At 40.0% G+C, this 19,959-nt stretch overlaps 1 protein-coding gene across 2 annotated transcripts in view; it reads right to left on the bottom strand.

Annotated features, from left to right (window-relative positions):
• Nucleotides 1-1,236: 1,236 nt before the first annotated feature.
• Nucleotides 1,237-19,959, bottom strand: part of sez6l2 (seizure related 6 homolog (mouse)-like 2) — a 55,064-nt gene continuing 36,341 nt past the window's right edge. For both annotated transcript variants that reach the window (XM_057861115.1, XM_057861116.1), the window contains exons 12-19: nucleotides 16,605-16,801; nucleotides 16,307-16,501; nucleotides 15,056-15,250; nucleotides 14,779-14,970; nucleotides 7,223-7,261; nucleotides 6,981-7,098; nucleotides 6,757-6,868; nucleotides 1,237-3,650 (exon numbers count right to left, since the gene is read on the bottom strand). In XM_057861115.1, the coding sequence (XP_057717098.1) occupies nucleotides 3,621-3,650; nucleotides 6,757-6,868; nucleotides 6,981-7,098; nucleotides 7,223-7,261; nucleotides 14,779-14,970; nucleotides 15,056-15,250; nucleotides 16,307-16,501; nucleotides 16,605-16,801 (1,078 nt within the window). In that variant the 3' untranslated portion in view covers nucleotides 1,237-3,620. The remainder of the gene's footprint in view (nucleotides 3,651-6,756; nucleotides 6,869-6,980; nucleotides 7,099-7,222; nucleotides 7,262-14,778; nucleotides 14,971-15,055; nucleotides 15,251-16,306; nucleotides 16,502-16,604; nucleotides 16,802-19,959) is intronic.

The raw sequence follows: 19,959 nt of genomic DNA, 5'->3' as shown, positions 1-19,959 counted from the left end.
AATGAATACTGTAATTTTCAGACTATAAATCACTACTTTTTTCCTTCATTTTGAATCCTGCAGCGTATAGTCCAGTGCAGTACTTGTTGATTTATTTGGATTAACAGGTAATTTTATTTTAAGCGGCTTCATAAGACCGTCATAATTATGACACGCCACTATCATGGGCATTACTGAATTCTTATGACAGATGTCATTCATTGTCATCCAATTATGTCTCTAACTTCATTTATGTACAGCTAGGATCCTTTACATCCATTCAAAAGTGAGATAATTTGCCAGATGACACTAAATGACATCTGTTATGAGCATTCATTAATGCTCATGACAGTGTCGTGTCATAAATATGATGGTCTAATGACAGGCTTATTGCGCCACTGTCAAATAAAGTGTAACCAAATATCATAACTAGCAATTAATGAAACAACTGGAACAGTAACTGAAGAAATAATTAGCACAGAACATGAATTTTGATATTTACATCTGTAGCGCTGCAATGCTTGTTAGGAGGCATGTTGGACAACAACAGTGTTGACAGCAGGCGGGAGCAAAGGTTGACTGTCTCCCCCCAAGGGAGCAATGATGACAAAATGAAGCTTCTTAAAGCATTGAAGCTTTGCAGCCAATTGGTTCAAGGCTTCATGGTGGCTCATTTGGTCTTATGACAGTCGTATGATGCCGCTGTCAAATAAAGTGTTTCAGGTCAATATCTTTTGGTGTAAATATCCCATAACACAGTAAGGATAGCCGCGGCCTATAGTCCATCTCATCTATGAACAAATGTTGTTTTAGTGTCAAATTTGGTGGGTGGCAGTTTATAGTCAGGTGCGCCTTGTAGTGCGAAAATTACGGTAATAGTTTTTTGGGCAACTGAGTTAAAGTCGACTGTGGACTCTTACAGGACAAAACACTTTCAATCGTACCATTTATCACTTCATTTTCTACCACTCCACATAATCAGATTTACTGGTAAATTAGAGATTAGATCACTCAACCCTTCAGTTTTGAGCAATAAATGTGGATTCTCCAAATAAGAATGCCTGACATCATGCGTATTTTTTGAAGGTTGGAGAAAAAGCACAAATGAGAAATTTTGCCTCACAGAATGGTCCCTGCTAATATTTGCACACATCTTTTGATTGATTTGTGTTGACAAACTGCTCCGCTGCTCTGTTTTGCACATGTTTAAGTCATGCTTGTAGGATTTTGGCATTGTAAAAATGACATCACAACAGATTTGACACCATTCAACAGAGACTTTATTTCCAGTTCAGTAAATTACTGCCTTCAAAAGAACTGACTCATATATGAAGCAAAGAAATGCTACTTATAATTACATCTACCACGCGACCCATTTGGCGCAGTGAATGAGCCAAACAATTTGTTTTAAATAAATACATAATGCATTACAGCAAACAGCCAGAGTTGTTTTTTTTCATCAACATAGTGCATACAACATCAAATCCGATATGTCAATAAATATAATGGTAATGGCAAGACTGAGCAGAAGCAATATAATTTACAATCAGTGCATGCTATAAGCATAATGACATTCATGGCCTCGCTTTCCCATGTACAGTATGTTATGAGACATTGGCTATTTTTGGCAAACAGCCTTTCACTTATATAGCGCTTTTACACCTTCAAGTCACTCAAAGCGCTTTCACAGTCACCTCTTTCGTAACGTGGGGTTAAGTATCGTTGCTCAAGGATACTTTGACACTGTCACCAGGGCAGTGGAATCGAACCCATGACCTTTAGGTTTGGAGACGACTATTCTACCACTGATCCATGTCACCCCGAAAAAAAGAATAAAAACATAAGATTGCCTTTGAAAACACTACTTTAACAACGGATGAAACACTAAAAGGACACAAGAAGTTATTCAACATTATATTTTGGCACTGAATTTTCATTATCTATTTAATGAAAATATACAACCTCCCACTAGCATGTAGAAGTGTAAATATGAGGTTTATATATTTAATTTAGTAATGTATATACTGTTTACATCAACCTCGGTCAATATCAAGTCATATATTTACATTCATTGTGTGTGTGTGAATTTTACACAAAGACAAAGTGAGTAAGAGAGAAAATGGTGAAATAACACATTTCAGTTTGCAACGTTAGCCACATAAATAAACACAAAACATTCAAGTGTGTTTTGTTTGTTGTCTGTTGTAAATGAGTATCACTCGTTTATCACTAATAGATTTCCAATCCATTTGAAGTGGGTGGGTAGGCAGCGCCGCCTACCCTCCCACTTCAAATGGATTGGACATCTTGTGCCGTCAGTGGCAGCCAATTAGTTAATATTGGTGTTGCACCGATACAGATAATAGTATCGGTACCGATACGGTACTAAAATGACGCCAAACTAAGAAATAACAGGCCGATTATGTCGTACATGGTCTCTTCGGGATTTACAGAAGTTTCTAACCACTGGTCGACCTACCCAATATAGTTGCCAGCCTCACACGCCACTGTAAAAAAAATGGTGGGCTTGTTGCCCTCCCATGATAATGATAGACATGCAATCGTGTGGCGTCCAGCCATCGTCTGCTCTGAATTTCAATGAGTTTATCTCTAGTAGACATCCAATCTATTTGGAGTGGGAATGGACAAAATGTTAATTCATTGCTTGCCCAAACACTTCAAGTGGATAGGTCGTCTAGCGCCATCCATGGCAGCCACTGAGTTAAGTCTGACCAATCCATGATAGCGATGACTTTACATTCAAGAGAGCATGCAGTAATTTAGTATTAATAAAAGTTTTTTTTTTTTTTTGAAAAACGCGGCACTGGTACAATATATTGGCATCGGCTAATACCACGTAGCCATATGGGGAACAAAATAATGGTATCGGTGCAACACTCGCTAATATTGCCAGTTTCTCAAGTTTTTGGCATCAGTTGGACTGGAAGGCTAGCTTAACTTTTGGCATGTATCAGATACACGGCAAGTCAGTCTGGTCTTTTGTGGTTTGGGCAGGATTTCAAAATCGATGCTAGAGGTGGGCCGAACAAGCAAGGACTGAATCTGCAAGAAGCAATCATAGAAACATGGATCCAATGTGACACGCTGTCGCTTGTAATGAATTTGTCATTTGCAGTCATGATAACTGCCGTTTTTGTGTGAAAAATGTTTGAGTACATGGTGTATTGTCATTAACAGTACTTGTTTTTGAAAAGAGAGCAAATACTAAAAGTTTGTTCAAAAGACAGTTCTGCCTTTGACATGGTCTGACAGCAAGTCATAGCATACATGTGCAACGTTTGGTGGAAATCAAAACCACAGAATACCAGACTGACTAGCAATGTATTTTGTACATGGCCAAAGTTACGCTTGCCTAAACAAATAATTATTTTATGACCCTTTTCCCTTTACTTTCCTCGAGTGACTTTTTTTTAAACCCTTGTAAGGCACAGGTCCCAATGTAACATTGAAAGATGTCAAATCCACCACAGGCCAATGAAATGAAAATAGGACAAAGTTACAAAGTTGTGTGGTAGAAAAATGACTAAATTAACTGAAAGGGGGGTCATGATCTTACAATAACAAACATCTTTTTATTGTCAATTTAATTGGTTTTAAATCCCACTAAGATATTTTGGCCTTTAAATGGACACTTCATACTCTCGTGTATCCTGTGGACAAAAAGAGGAATCAATCAAAATCAAACTCATATGATGATGTATAGTGCTATGCAATATGAAAAACATCCATCACGATATGTGCCATTTGATATCACGATGTTGATATGTCACGATGTAATACATTTTTAATTATTTGGTGAACAATTATACAAAAAATATGACAGCTTCTCCCCTACTCACTTTATTTTTGAATTGACATCAAACTGACCTGCCAGAAAAGTTAAATGGCTCAAGTACTGCTACAACCTAAAATCATCCAGTTTAAACAGAAGCAGCACAACAGCATCCCTAATTTGTTGCTCAAATGTAAATACAGTGGTACCTCGAGATACGAAAGCTTCAACAACACGAAAATATCATTTTACGAAAAGATGTGTGAAGATTATTTCCCATAAAAGCGCCCTAAGATCCTGCTGTCCTATTTGTGAGAATCTTTTCCATCATGCTCAGTACCATGGTCCTGCTCTTCTATTGGCCTAATGTTGGTTTCACTGTTGGCTTCACAGACATCGCCTAACCCGAAAGATAAAGTTCCACAGTTTCGTATTTTTCATTTTGCATAATGTTCTATTATTTACTTTATTACAGGTATTAATGGTTAGGTATACTGAATAACTCAAATGCATTTGGCTTTTATTTAATTCTGGTTTTACCCTTATTACAAAATTTAATGCGCTGTTTAATAGATCTTGCAAGGAATTAGGCGATTTACATATATAAAACACAAATTATTATACGAAAAAAAATCTTGATACGAAAGCCACTCCGGAGTGAATTAATTTCGTATCTTGAGGTACCACTGTATTTTATCCACTAATATTTGTGTCTAGTGGTTCTCATTTCATTTCATTTTATTTGAGCATGTTGTTGCACTGCAGTACACATGGAAAACGTAAATATGCATTTACCGTAATTTCGGACTATAAGCCCCTACTTTTTTCCTTCATTTTAAATCCTGCAGCATATAGTCTTGTGCGGCGTATTTGTTAACTTATTTGGGTTAATAGGTAACATTTTATTTGACAGAGGAGTCATAAGATCTACATAATTGTGACATGACACTATCATTGGCATTACTGAATGCTTATGACAGATGTCATGAATGTCGTAACTTTTACATTCTTTCTAAAGTGAGCTAATTTGCTAGATAACACGAAATGACATCTCTTATAAGCATTCATTAATGCTCATGACAGTGTCATGTCATAATTATGATTGTCTAATGATAGTCTGATGGCACCACTATCTAATAAAGTGTTACCAAATACCATAACTAGCAATTAATGAATAACTAGCAATTAATGAAACAAGTGGAAAAATAACTGAAGAAATAATTAGCACAGAATACGAATTTCGATTGGTATTTACATCTGTAGCGCTGCAATCCATGCTAGGAGGCATGTTGGACAACAACAGTGTTGGCAGCAAAGGTTGACTGTCTCCCCCAAGGGAGCAGTGATGGCCAAATGAAGCTTCTTGTAGCAATGAAGCTTTGCAGCCAATTGGTTCAAAGCATCATGGTGGTTCATTTGGTCTTATGACAGTCATGTGAGGCCGCTGTCCAATAAAGTGTTACTGGTTAATATCTTTTGGTGTAAATCTCCCATAATACAGTGAGAACAGCTGCGGCTTATAGCCTAGTGCGGCTTATCTATGAACAAATGTCGTTTTCTTGTCAAATTTGGTGGGCGGCGGCTTCTAGTCAGGTGCGCCTTATAGTGTGAAAATTACAGTATACTTATTATTGAGAACAGTACTGTGAATTTCTTGAATTTTAAGACTACTGCATAATATCATTAATAATTCATACAAATTGTGTTGTCTATGTTCTGTGTGGATTATATGTGTTTCTATTTTTTTTTTAAATGTCTTGCTTGCATTACTCATGTTCGATTGGCAGGAAGAGTCACTTTGCTAATTATTGAGTAGAGATAGTAACTGTAGCAAGTCAGCACAAATTGGGCGGCTTCTGCTGGCCAAAATGTGCATTGCCGGAACAGGTGTATTTATGGCGATAATGACGAAAGACATAAAATGTCGATAGAAAGTTTTAAATCAATTTGGCGATAGATATCGTCATATTGCACAGCACTAATGATTAGAGGTGTGCAAAATTTCCGATTCTTAGATTATTCGCGATTCGGCCGTGGAAGATTCGAGAACGATTCTCAAACATCCAAATTCCGATTATTGAAATATGCCAAGTAAAGCGGAAGTACAACACACTCAGCGCGCCGCGCGGGCTTCGGGACGGAACGGAGCGGGAGTAGCTAAACATTATGCTTCTCATTAACCGGCCCCTCGGGTAATGCCAACGCTCAACTCACGGCTCTAGCTCAACTCATGCCACGAGATAAAAAAAACACAACAACATACCTGACTGCTGCCGAAAAGCTGCTACAAGTACAGCTAAGCTACATAATGTTACGGTAGATATCATTTATATAGGACTAGATGGATTCTAGACTCGGTAGCGGTAGCAGCACATCTGCAAAAAGCTAGATGCGGGCGTTAGTAAACGGCCGCCATCTTAAAGCAGTAAACTTCCCTGCAATGCTGTTGTAGCGAACCTTCCAAGCAAACCTAATTAACTTTTTATCTAAAATACTCCTAAATCGGTAAAATATTGACTTGAATCTATCTTTAAAATACTTTTAAAACTTTCACATGTCAAAAGTAGACAAAAGGGAAATTATGGAATAACGGGAGCAATTTTAACAACTTTAACGGTTGATTCACAACATTAAATTACTTGAATGTAGTTTAAAGCTGCTGATACAGAATGGGGACTGGAGTTTTTTTTATTTAATGTTATTTTTGTATATTTGTTTACTGCTATATGTTAACTTGATACTGAAATAGTAGTTTGGTTTAGCCTGAGAGTATTTTTGAACAATTTTGGAACTAATGTACCAAACTTTATTAAAAAAAAAAAAAAAAAAAGGAGGGGGGTGCATCAATAATCGTTTTATAATCGAATCGGAGCCTCTGAATCGTAATCGTAATCGAATCGTTAGGTGCCCAAAGATTCCCAGCTCTACTAATGATATGCGTAAACGACAATGACATTACGTAGAGAAATGTAAGGTTTCCTCACCCCTGCCTCATACAGAGGATTGTTGAAATCAGACTCGACGGTAATGGGACTGTAGGAGTGTGTGTGAGAAAGTGACTTCCAGAAGAGTGGCTTCCATTCTAGCCTGCAGATGCTAAGAGGAAGAAAATAATAATAATACACTCTCATCAAAAAGTTACATGGTATCCTATCATGTAGAAAAATGTAATAAATAGTTTGAATTAGTGAAAACATGGTGTACTTACTTTGTATAGTACATGTAAATTCCTCCGATTAGTAAAATGACCAGGATGATGGGCAAAATAATTGCAAGAGCGATGTTCTCACTCAGGATCTGATGGGAGGGCTCAAATGATTGAGACACTGTAATTGAAATACCATAGATACATTCTCACTATATTACTATAGTATACTATATTGTATCTATTATCAGGCCTAAAAGATTGCCACAAACTAACAGAAAAAGGATAAAGACAAATATAATCACCCTCTAATCTGTGATCCTCAAGTAGATCCTCATAGGCAACTGCATGAAGTAAAGGACAATGTTAAAATTATTGACCTCACCATTGTAATTATTTGTGAAAAGCACGTTTCAATGGATAGAAGCATTAATAATACCATCCATTTTCTTTATGGTCTTTCCTCATTAACTCACCGGCTGCCATTGACGGCGCTAGACGTCCAATCCATTTTGACTGGGATGTTTGGCAACGATCTTTCGATCACTGCCAGACCCACAGTCAAATTGGATTTAACATCTATCACTGTCAATTAGAGTGAATGAGTAAATCAAAAAACACTCAAACAGGACCTGTTTGACAAAATAATCACAACTTTCCAAAAAGGCACAGACAAGTGCCACAATCCAGTGTAATTAAAGTAAAAATGAGAAAAGAAGTAACTGTCATCTTTATGTTTGGAAGGGGGTATAATTAGGGCTGTCAAAATGTTAAAGGGCTGTTAAAATTTTTAATCGAGTTAATCACAGCTTAAAAATTAATTTATCATAATTAATTGCAATTCAAACCATCTCTAAAATATGCCATATTTTTCTGTACGTTATTGTTGGACTGAAAAGATAGGACACAAGACGGATATATACATTCAACATACTGTACATAAGTACTGTATTTGTTTGTTATAACAATAAATCCACAAGATGGCATTAACATTATTAACATTCTTTCTGTTAAAGGGATCCATGGATAGAAGGACTCATAGTTCTTAAAGGATAAATATTAGTACAAGTTATAGTAATTTTATATTAAAACCCCTCTTAATGTTTTCATTTTATTAAAATTTGTAAAATTTTAAATCAAAAAATAAACTAGTAGCTCGCCATTGTTGATGTCGGCGAGCGGTGATGTCACTTGGACTCCCTGCTGTTCTTCCACAGTGTCTTTAACTACGTAAGGTAGTGATTGAAATACACCACAAGGTGTCAATGGTGAGTTTTAAATCACTTAGAAATCAAGCCAATGAGTGTGTTTTGTCCCTTGACTGATGCCGTAGATCCCTGTTTACTGGTCAATCGATTGTACTTCACGGTCATTTGAGTGCTGGCTTCACAACGTACGAGACCTCTGATAGTATGTATATTTTGCCTAAATATTGCCATCCAGTGAATTTGTTGAGTTAAACAAAAGCTAAACGAAATGTTTGAATATAGTTTGACCAAAGTCTGAGTAAGTTTTATTTGTATTTTGAAAAGCTATTTTGATTGGGAATGCCAGTTCTCTTTGAATTGTTGTTTAACTGTTAGAATAGGGCCTCAATACAGATTGAAGTGCTTTTCTTTTTGTGAACATTATTTTTTTTTTGAGATAGGAATATTATTTTTGTTATGCTTTCACTAAATGATACTTATGTTTGTCGTGAAGGAGTTGCCGAAGCTTATGCCGATAAACGGCGCGGTCCAATGAACGCCTGTGTCCACTCGCCTTTCTCTGCCTCTTAGCTCTCAATGTGCAAAAAAACAGCGTCATTGTAATCTGTTTGAGGAAATGCATGAACGGGTCATTCCGCGCATGCGTTAAATGCGTCAAATATTTTAACGTGATAAATTAAAAAAAAATTAATTACCGCCCATTAACGCGATAAATTTGACAGCACTCGTTATAATTAGTATATATATATATACCATTTTTGGCTCCCGATACCATACTCGGTTGTGTGGTATCGGCCGATACTGTACGGAAACAACATTAAAAACAAATAAAACATACAGTATAGATTTTTATTTTAATAGTAAATGTGTGCCTACTCACATGAATGCAAAGTCGCTCTACCATGGCTTGGTCAGACACTACTTAAGTCATTGCCTGCCGTTGACTGTGCTAGACATTCAATCCATTTGAAATGAGAGGATTGGGAGCGAATGAATGAACGTTCATTCACTGCCAGCCTCCCATTTCAAATGGATTGAATGTCTACTCGTGATTAACTACCTGAAATTTACAGCAGAAAGATGATTGGACACTATACGATTTGACTGCTATCATCATTTTGAGAAGGGCGGCGAGCGCTACTTTTTTTTAAAGGGTACCACAGACTTAAAGACTTGTAGGCTCTAATAAGCCGCAACTGTTCTGTTTTTCTAAAATACAGTGGGGCAAATACGTATTTAGTCAACCACCAATTGTGAAAGTTCTCCTACTTGAAAAGATTAGAGAGGCCTGTAATTGTCAACATGGGTAAGCCTCAACCATGAGAGACAGAATGTGAAAACCCCCCCCCGAAAATCACATTGTTTGATTTTTAAAGAATTTATTTCCAAATTAGAGTGGGAAATAAGTATTTGGTCACCTACAGTGCCTTGCAAAAGTATTCGGCCCCCTTGAATCTTGCAACCTTACACCACATTTCAGGCTTCAAACATAAAGATATGAAATTTAATTTTTTTGTCAAGAATCAACAACAAGTGGGACACAATCGTGAAGTGGAACAACATTTATTGGATAATTGAAACGTTTTTAACAAATAAAAAACTGAAAAGTGGGGCGTGCAATATTATTCGGCCCCTTTACTTTCAGTGCAGCAAACTCACTCCAGAAGTTCAGTGAGGATCTCTGAATGATCCAATGTTGTCCTAAATGACCGATGATGATAAATAGAATCCAAATGTGTGTAATCAAGTCTCCGTATAAATGCACCTGCTCTGTGATAGTCTCAGGGTTCTGTTTAAAGTGCAGAGAGCATTATGAAAACCAAGGAACACACCAGGCAGGTCCGAGATACTGTTGTGGAGAAGTTTAAAGCCGGATTTGGATACAAAAAGATTTCCCAAGCTTTAAACATCTCAAGGAGCACTGTGCAAGCCATCATATTGAAATGGAAGGAGCATCAGACCATTGCACATCTATCAAGACCCGGCCGTCCTTCCAAACTTTCTTCTTAAACAAGGAGAAAACTGATCAGAGATGCAGCCAAGAGGCCCATGATCACTCTGGATGAACTGCAGAGATCTACAGCTGAAGTGGGAGAGTCTGTCCATAGGACAACAATCAGTCGTACACTGCACAAATCTGGCCTTTATGGAAGAGTGGCAAGAAGAAAGCCATTTCTCAAAGATATCCATAAAAAGTCTCGTTTAAAGTTTGCCACAAGCCACCTGGGAGACACACCAAACATGTGGAAGAAGGTGCTCTGGTCAGATGAAACCAAAATTGAACTTTTTGGCCACAATGCAAAACGATATGTTTGGCGTAAAAGCAACACAGCTCATCACCCTGAACACAACATCCCCACTGTCAAACATGGTGGTGGCAGCATCATGGTTTGGGCTTGCTTTTCTTCAGCAGGGACAGGGAAGATGGTTAAAATTGACGGGAAGATGCATGCAGCCAAATACAGGAACATTCTGGAAGAAATCCTGTTGGTATCTGCACAAGACCTGAGACTGGGACGGAGATTTATCTTCCAACAGGTCAATGATCCAAAACATAAAGCCAAATCTACAATGGAATGGTTCAAAAATAAACGTATCCAGGTGTTAGAATGGCCAAGTCAAAGTCCAGACCTGAATCCAATCGAGAATCTGTGGAAAGAGCTGAAGACTGCTGTTCACAAACACTCTCCATCCCACCTCACTGAGCTCGAGCTGTTTTGCAAGGAAGAATGGGCAAGAATGTCAGTCTCTCGATGTGCAAAACTGATAGAAACATACCCCAAGCGACTTGCAGCTGTAATTGGAGCAAAAGGTGGCGCTACAAAGTATTAACGCAATGGGGCCGAATAATATTGCACGCCCCACTTTTCAGTTTTTTATTTGTTAAAAAAGTTTAAATTATCCAATAAATTTTGTTCCACTTCACGATTGTGTCCCACTTGTTGTTGATTCTTGACAAAAAATTAAAATTTTATATCTTTATGTTTGAAGCCTGAAATGTGGCGAAAGGTTGCAAGGTTCAAGGGGGCCGAATACTTTTGCAAGGCACTGTACAAACAAGCAAGATTTCTGGCTGTCAAAGAGGTCTAACTTCTTCTAACGAGGTCTAACGAGGCTCCACTCATTACCTGTATTAATGGCATCTGTTTTAACTCATTATCGGTATAAAAGACACCTGTCCACAACATCAGTCAGTCACACTCCAAACTCCGCTATGGCCAAGACCAAAGAGCTGTCGAAGAGACAAAATTGTAGACCTGCACCATGCTGGGAAGACTGAATCTGCAATAGGTAAAACGCTTGGTGTAAAGAAAACAACTGTGGGAGCAATTATTAGAAAATGGAAGACATACAAGACCACTGATAATCTCCCTCGATCTGGGGTTCCATGCAAGATCTCACCCCGTGGCGTCAAAATGATAACAAGAACGGTGAGCAAAAATCCCAGAACCACACGGGGGGACCTAGTGAATAACCTACAGAGAGCTGGGACCACAGTAACAAAGGCGCCGCCAGGGACTCAAATCCTGCACTGCCAGACGTGTCCCCGTGCTGAAGAAAGTACACGTCCAGGCCCGTCTGCGGTTCGCTAGAGAGCATTTGAATGATCCAGAAGAGGACTGGGAGAATGTGTTATGGTCACATGAAACCAAAATAGAACTTTTTGGTAGAAACACAGGTTCTCGTGTTTGGAGGAGAAAGAATACTGAATTGCATCCGAAAAATCACCATACCCACTGTGAAGCATGGGGGTGGAAACATCATGCTTTGGGGCTGTTTTTCTGCAAAGGGACCAGGACGACTGATCTGTGTAAAGGAAAGAATGAATGGGGCCATGTACCGAGAGATTTTGAGTGAAAATCTCTTACCATCACAAGGGCATTGAAGATGAGACGTGGCTGGGTCTTTCAGCATGACAATGATCCCAAACACACAGCCAGGGCAACAAAGGCGTGGCTTCGTAAGATGCATTTCAAGGTCCTGGAGTGGCCTAGCCAGTCTCCAGATCTCAACCCCATAGAAAATCGGTGGAGGGAGTTAAAAGTCTGTGTTCCCCAACGACAGCCCCAAAACTTCACTGCTCTAGAGGAGATCTGCATGGAGGAATGGGCCAAAATACCAGCAACAGTGTGTGTAAAGCTTGTGAAGAGTTACAGAAAACGTTTGGCCTCCGTTATTGCCAACAAAGGGTACATAACAAAGTATTGAGATTAACTTTTGATATCGACCAAATACTTATTTTCCACCAAGATTTGCAAATAAATTCTTTAAAAATCAAAGAATGTTATTTTCTGGTTTCTTTTCTTTTCCACATTCTGTCTCTCATGGTTGAGGTTTACCCATGTTAACAATTACACGCCTCTCTAATATTTTCAAGTGAGAGAACTTTTAGAACAATTAGTGGTTGAATAATACTTATTTGCCCCACTGTATGTTATTAGAAACACATAAAATATTGCAATTGATTTAAAAATCTATCATATTTAGTACATGTTTTGACCTACAGAGGGTGCCATGTTTTACACGTGCAATGCACGCTGGGGGTGATGAAGCCGTTGAGTTGTACTGGGAGAATAGCTGTGCTCTATACTAGCGAAGCTAGTATGGCATGATTTTGTCACATTCTGATGCTGGTCGGATTGATTTTTTACAGAGTTGTGGGATGAGTTCCCGAGGTTGTACCTGCATCCAATTCCAGCTCATCAGCAGTGTCTTTAAACCGATCCTAAGAGGGTTGCCGAGGTATTGACTTGCTGCCATTTGACAATTTGGATTCTCGATCCCGTCGTTGCTAGTTGCATCCTTGCCTCGGTTTTTTCATTCGTCTGTCTCTCACCGCGGTTTTCCCAGTTTTTTTTTAATTGACCATGACCTACTGTCATAGACCCTTTTTTGTCTCCCTTTTTGCGATCGCGTATTTTTTTTGTGTTTTCAATAAACCCGTGTACACAATCCCTCTGCTATTGTTGTCTGCTTTGGGGTCCAACGTTGCTTCCGCATTCGCGGACCGTAACAGATTTGTTGGTTTTCATTTGAGGACTTGAGTTACTGATTGCAGCTAATAGATCGATCAACAATATACATACTATCGATGTAGAAAAAAAATAACATGGTCCTTGTGGTGTTAGTTAAAGTTACTAAACAGTGTGGTCTTGAACGCTACCTGCATGCAGTGAACATGCTTTAAGTACAAATAAAGTACAGTCCTCATATATCTCAATCTGTAGGGCAGAAAATGATGCGAATAGCCAACAATCAATCTTAAATTTAATCCATTCATTTGTTTTTCGTGTCGCTTAAGCATTTATTGACGCCATATTCATGTTGCATATGTATGTATCATTATGATGTACCGGTAACTTGTTTATTTAGCACCTTTTTGATAATGAAAGTCCAACTGAATGTTAAAGAGTGCTTATTCACTGCCACAAAAGCTTCGGGAGCAACATCTGATAAGGCCGTAAAATCTGAGCACACCAGCTGGACGATCGTCAATCTGGACAGCGCTTTTACGTGACAACAATATATTCGCTAGTGACCCGGTTCCGATCGGGTAAGACGGCACTCTCTCGGTCACGGAGGCGTCGCCCATTAGCCATCTCAGTTGAGGCAAACTGCATCAAAGCTTTCGTGTGCTGTGATGCACGGGCTATCTGCAAAAATAATCAAACTGCTGTGTTTCCCTGTATATCCTAATCAATATGTAATGTACACGACAGCTCTGGATGCTAACAATCTCCATAATTATATTGGAATAGGTTTGATCACATACAGTGGGGAGAACAAGTATTTGATACACTGCCAATGGGTTTTTCCACTGTAATAGTTTACCGAGAAGATCTGCAAACAAAAACTGGAGTTCTTGACAGCAAACACTCTCCTGCTACGTCACTAGAGTAGGGGACTGTTTGCTGTCACTGTCACCAGACGACCTTGCCATGTGATCACTGACAGTTTTGTCCTACTCTCGTCTCATCTTGTCTTCCCGGTTCATTTTGCTTTTGCTGCATGTTTAGTGAAATATCGAAAGTGCTGTCCTGCTCATTAATGTTCCTGTCGGGTTCAAATTGAAAGGACTGAACAGATGGCATGTTTATGTCGCTAGAGTCATACTCTGAACGCCCGGCAGCGCGAACTGTTGACATTACCGCCCATAGTGCATTGTGACGTCAACAACAATGGCGACCTACAAGTTAAACTAATTTTACAAATTTTATAAAAGCGAAAACATCAAGAAGGGTTTTAATATCAAATTATTATAACTCATACTGACGTTTATCATTTAAGAACTACAAGTCTTTATGTCCCTGGATCTCTTTAAAGCTGTTTGCGTAGCTGGCGGCCATCTTGGGTAAGGCAGTGCTGAAAAATACATAATGCACATTGGCATGTTATTTCTTAGTACTCCCTTATACTGTTGACGTCATTTTAGTACAAATACTAGTATCGTTATCGGTGCAACGCTAGTTACAATGCCACTTCTAAACCATGGGAGGAGCAATTATCCACGAATGAAGAACACATAGATCAGTAGTGAACCTTTGTACAGTGACCACTCATCCAGGAGGTCAGGAAGGAATTCACGCAGGCCACATCAGCCAAATAAATTGTGTTTCCAAAGTACCAGACAACAATTTGTGGGTGATCTTTACCTTTGCAAAATGGTGGTGGGCTGTTCCACTGAGACGGGTGTCCAGGCACACAGGTGATGATGACCTCACCAATGAGCTCATAGCCTTCGTAACAGAAGAAACGCAGGGTTTCTCCTGCCTGGTAACTGTGCTTGTACAGCGTTTGGTAACCATTGTCTGGGACGCCAGGGTTTGGGCATGGGTCATATTTTACTGGACAAAATGCAGGAAGAATAGACATGTATTCCGAAATTAATTTCCCCTTCTATAGTTAATGAAGCTGTATAATGATACTTACAAACACACTTTGGGCTGTGGTCACTCCATTTTGGGGTACCAGTATCTCGTCCGTGGCAAGAGATTTGACTGGGACCTTCTAGTTGGTAACCCTGGTTACAGGAGAAACGCACAATGGTTCCAACAGCAAAACCGGCTTCAGGGCGCACAGAGCGTGCGCCGTTCACGACCTCTCCCGGGTCAGAACACTGATTAACTGTGGGGGACCAAAAAAAAAAAAACAGGGAAATAGGCTCAGGAGTGGTCATACAATGAGTGGTCATACAAGTGATGCTTCAAATCTGTAGTAATTTAATCAGGCCACCACATGCAGTAAAAACTGCTTGCAGTTGCGGATGAATCGACCTCCAGCCGACCAAATCCATTTCTTCTCGGGAAAAATTTGGTTTTCATGCGCTCTGCCATGGCAAGAATTTCCATTTTGGACTAGAGAGCCACATGTAAATCAACATCTGTAAAACCATTCCATTTCTTGCGCAGTTACATGGCACTATTCATGAAAATAGGACTTCTAGAGACAGACAGCAACTTACGCTCACATTCTTACCGTCAAGTGGGAACTCGACCCAGGCTATCTGCAATGAACTCCAGCCAGTGCACCCGCATTGTGGGTGGGAACCTCTGGGTACCTCCCTATATTATTTGCGATACAAGGCTCACGATAACGATTATCTCACAGTATAGTGATAAAACAGTTACCGTTACATGGGTCAGGAAATTCCACCTACGATATTTTACAATACAACTATCAAAGTGAAACACTAATCCAATTCATTTAAATTGGGAGGATTGAAAGCTCATCTTTCAGTGCCATTGACGATGCTGCACGTTAAATTATTTTGGACCGGTTAATTCTCCCCCTTCCAGTCAAAACGAATTAGGGCCTCCACCATCAATGGCAGTCACTGAGTTCACAGACACTATCCTAGTGAAAAATTTCATTAAAAAAAAACAAAAAACGATATACCAATTTTTGGTATATCTTAAATCGTATAATCGATAACCTACAAAGTATCACGGTGTATCGCCATATGGATCTATTGTCACACCCCTACGATACATATCATCATTGACTGTTTTGCAAACATCTTGCAGTATTTTGATGTCAAGGAACCATGTTAATGTGAGGAGACTTTTGATATTTTTATAATGTTGCATTGTTGCAATGACAAAACTAAGAAGGAAACAAGGGCTTATTCCTTTGCTAAAAAACAAAACAAAAAGAACTGCATTAACAAGTGTTGACATTCACCTTTGACACAGGTAGGTGGGCTGCTACTCCAAGAGAGGTCCCACTGACAAGTGATGATGTCCGAGCCGTTGATGTCATATCCTGGTTGACACTGATATGTCAGCACACTTCCTCTCACTGGGAAGGAATGGGATGAGCTGATCCACCCGAACTCGATTTGAGGTAGAGTGGGACAGGTATCATTTGGCTCAACCTCTGTGTGACAAAATACATAATACGCATTTAATATTAAGTGTAGTATAAGTAAGACTAATAACTACCTATGAAAGTACTTTCACATTTAGCGAACAAACCTTACCACGATAATGAATGAGGAATCCCTGACTGAGAATAAAGCTGGAATCTACTGGGTCACTTTGAAACTGAATGGTGACCTCTGAACCCCCAGATACAACTTGGAAGCGCTGTTTGGAACCCAGGTAATGTCCGATGACGTGGGACATAAGATCGTGGCCGTCAAAAATGGTCAGCACATCAGTGTGGCGAATATTTAGGCTTTTGGTGGAAAAAAGAAAAAAGGAAAAACATTTATTAGTACATGAAGATTGTTTTTTTTTTGTTCTTTCTTTTTTTTCTGGAACTGCTTTGATACCATCTACTAGGGAAAATAAAAATGCATTTACATATATTTGTGATTTGTCCTAAAAGCAATTATAAAAATATAAACACATACAAAAAAATATAATTCACCGGAACATATATTTATTCTTGTATCCTCTCGCGCAGGGACGTCAAACTCATCTTTGGCGCGGGCCATGTCATAGTGAGGCTTACTTTTGAGGGCCATTATGTTTGCTAACAAGGGCTGCCACGATTAACTCATTCAGTACTAAACGTCATGTCACAAGAAAACATCCCTTCTTTGAAGCGCCACAGAAAATTATGTTCTATGGCTACATGAACAAAGAACTTACAAAAATAAAAAAGAGATTCCCATCTTTTATCATAAAAAAAAAAAGTTTGTTTCAGTTAACAGTTAAACGTCATAACATTTATTCGTCTTTGGTAGTGAATGAGTTAATCGACAAATTGACAACTAATCATTTTTTTGAGTCTCTTAACAGCAAATATTGCTTATTTCGTTATTATTATATACAATTAATTACATTATTGTGTAATAATGTGACCTCGACTCGGGACGTCGTGAGCCGGTGGGGAGAATACTTCGAAGCCCTCCTCAATTCCACTGACACGCCTTCCTTTGAGGAAGCAGAGTCTGGGGACTCCGAGGTGGGCTCTTCGATCTCTGGGGTTGAAGTCACTGAGGTGGTTGGAGAGCTCCTCGGTGGCAAGGCACCAGTGGTAGATGAGATCCGCCCGGAGTTCCTAAAGGCTCTGGATGTTGTAAGGGTGTTGTGGCTGACACGTCTCTACAACATCGCGTGGACATCGGGGACAGTGCCTCTGGATTGGCAGACCGGGGTGGTGGTCCCCCTTTTTAAGAATGGGGACCGGAGGGTGTGTTTCAATTATAGAGGGATCACACTCCTCAGCCTCCCTGGTAAAGTCTATTCAGGGGTGCTGGAGAGGAGAGTCCGCAGAGAAGTCGAATCTCGGATTCAGGAGGAGCAGTGCGGTTTTCGTCCCGGCCGTGGAACAGTGGACCAGCTCTACACCCTCGACAGGGTCGTCGAGGGTGCATGGGAGTTCGCCCAATCACTCCACATGTGTTTGTGGATCTGGAGAAGGCGTTCGACCGTGTGCCTCGGGGAGTCCTGTGGGGGGTGCTCCGGGAGTACGGGGTACCGAGCTCCTTGGTAAGGGCTGTTAGGTCCCTGTACGACCGGTGTCAGAGTTTGGTCCGCATTGCCGGTAGTAAGTCGAATTCGTTCCCAGTGAGGGTAGGAGTCCGCCAAGGCTGCCCTTTGTCACCGATTTTGTTCATAATTTTTATGGACAGAATTTCTAGGCGCAGCCGAAGCGTTGAGGGGGTCCGGTTTGGTGACCTCAGCATTGAATCTCTGCTTTTTGCAGATGATGTAGTGCTGTTGGCTTCATCAAGCCGTGACCTACAACTCTCAATGGAGCGGTTCGCAGCTGAGTGTGAAGCGGTTGGGATGAAGATCAGCACCTCCAAATCCGAGACCATGGTCCTTAGTCGGAAAAGGGTGGAGTGCCCTCTCCGGGTCGGGGATGAGATCCTGCCCTGAGTGGAGGAGTTCAAGTATCTTGGGGTCTTGTTCACGAATGACGGTAGGAGGGAGCGGGAGATCGACAGGCGAATCGGTGCAGCGTCTGCAGTGATGCGGACTCTGCACCAGTCCGTAGTGGTGAAGAAGGAGCTGAGCCGAAAGGCAAAGCTCTCGATTTACCAGTCGACCTATGTTCCTATCCTCACCTATGGTCATCAGCTTTGGGTCGTGACCGAAAGAACAAGATCCCGGATACAAGCGGCCGAAATGAGTTTCCTCCGCAGGGTGTCCGGGCTCTCCCTTAGAGATAGGGTGAGAAGTTCGGTCATCCGGGAGGGACTCGGCGTCGAGCCACTACTCCTCCGCGTAGAGAGGAGCCAGCTGATATGGCTTGGGCATCTGGTTCGGATGCCTCCTGGACGCCTCCCTGGAGAGGTGTTCCGGGCATGTCCCACCGGCGGGAGGCCCCGGGGACGACCCAGGACACGCTGGAGAGACTATGTCTCTCGGCTGGCCTGGGAACGCCTTGGGATCCCGCCGGAGGAGCTGGTTGAAGTGGCTGGGGAGAGGGAAGTCTGGGCTTCCCTGTTAAAGCTGCTGCCCCCGCGACCTGACCCCGGGACAAGCGGAAGATAATGGATGGATGGATATTGTGTTTTTTGTTATAAAAATAGAGAAAAAAGCTTCTTAAAAATGTATTATTTATAAGAAACGTATTTATTGGAAAAAAATTCAGTGAATATTCTGTGATTTCTATTGTGATTATGCCTGTCGCGATAACAAATTTTAGTAGGTGATATATTGTCTCATGAATTATTGCCGATATGCGATATTATTGTCATTTTTTTTTTAACCAATTCAACCACTCATGTAGTGACAATACATTCTAATAAATCACGCATTAAAATGCATTAAATTGTTATTCATAAAAACACACAAACTATATTGAAAATAATCACTATTTAAAAACACACACACACACAATGAATGACGAGTCATTTGAACGCTAGCTAAGTGCAGAATATGAAATAGGTGAGAAACCCAACACTATTTTTGTTCTCTGCAAACTGGAGCCAATCAAAAGTGTTTATTTGATCCAAAATGGCTGTCATCTTGTCCTGCAAAGTGTGCATGTTAACAAATTTAAAGCCAAATTATTCATTACCACTCAGATTTTTCATAACGGGTGTCATTTTAAAGCTTTTATTTGTGGAGAATCTATGTTATGTGAGATTAACTCCCGAATTCTTTATTTACATGTTAAACATGACGTGCAATTATTTTGAAATGTTCACAGGAAGTGCGTTAGCAAAGCCGCTAACCATAAGCTTTACACTCTACACTCTACTCTAATTTACCAAAAAAGTGCATTGGTCATCTGTTTTCATCATGCATGTGGTATCTGTAATAGATTTCTTTAGTTTTTTTCACATTGTTTGCGAATCCTGTAATTTTGTAAACCAGCGAGTTTTCATGTTTGAAGAATCACCTTTTAAATACAAGTTATGTTGTTTAAAAAAT

This window comes from Corythoichthys intestinalis, chromosome 16 (genome assembly GCF_030265065.1).
Source record: "Corythoichthys intestinalis isolate RoL2023-P3 chromosome 16, ASM3026506v1, whole genome shotgun sequence".
Classification (NCBI taxonomy): Eukaryota; Metazoa; Chordata; class Actinopteri; order Syngnathiformes; family Syngnathidae; genus Corythoichthys; species Corythoichthys intestinalis.
This window is presented reverse-complemented; position numbering and strand designations above follow the sequence as displayed.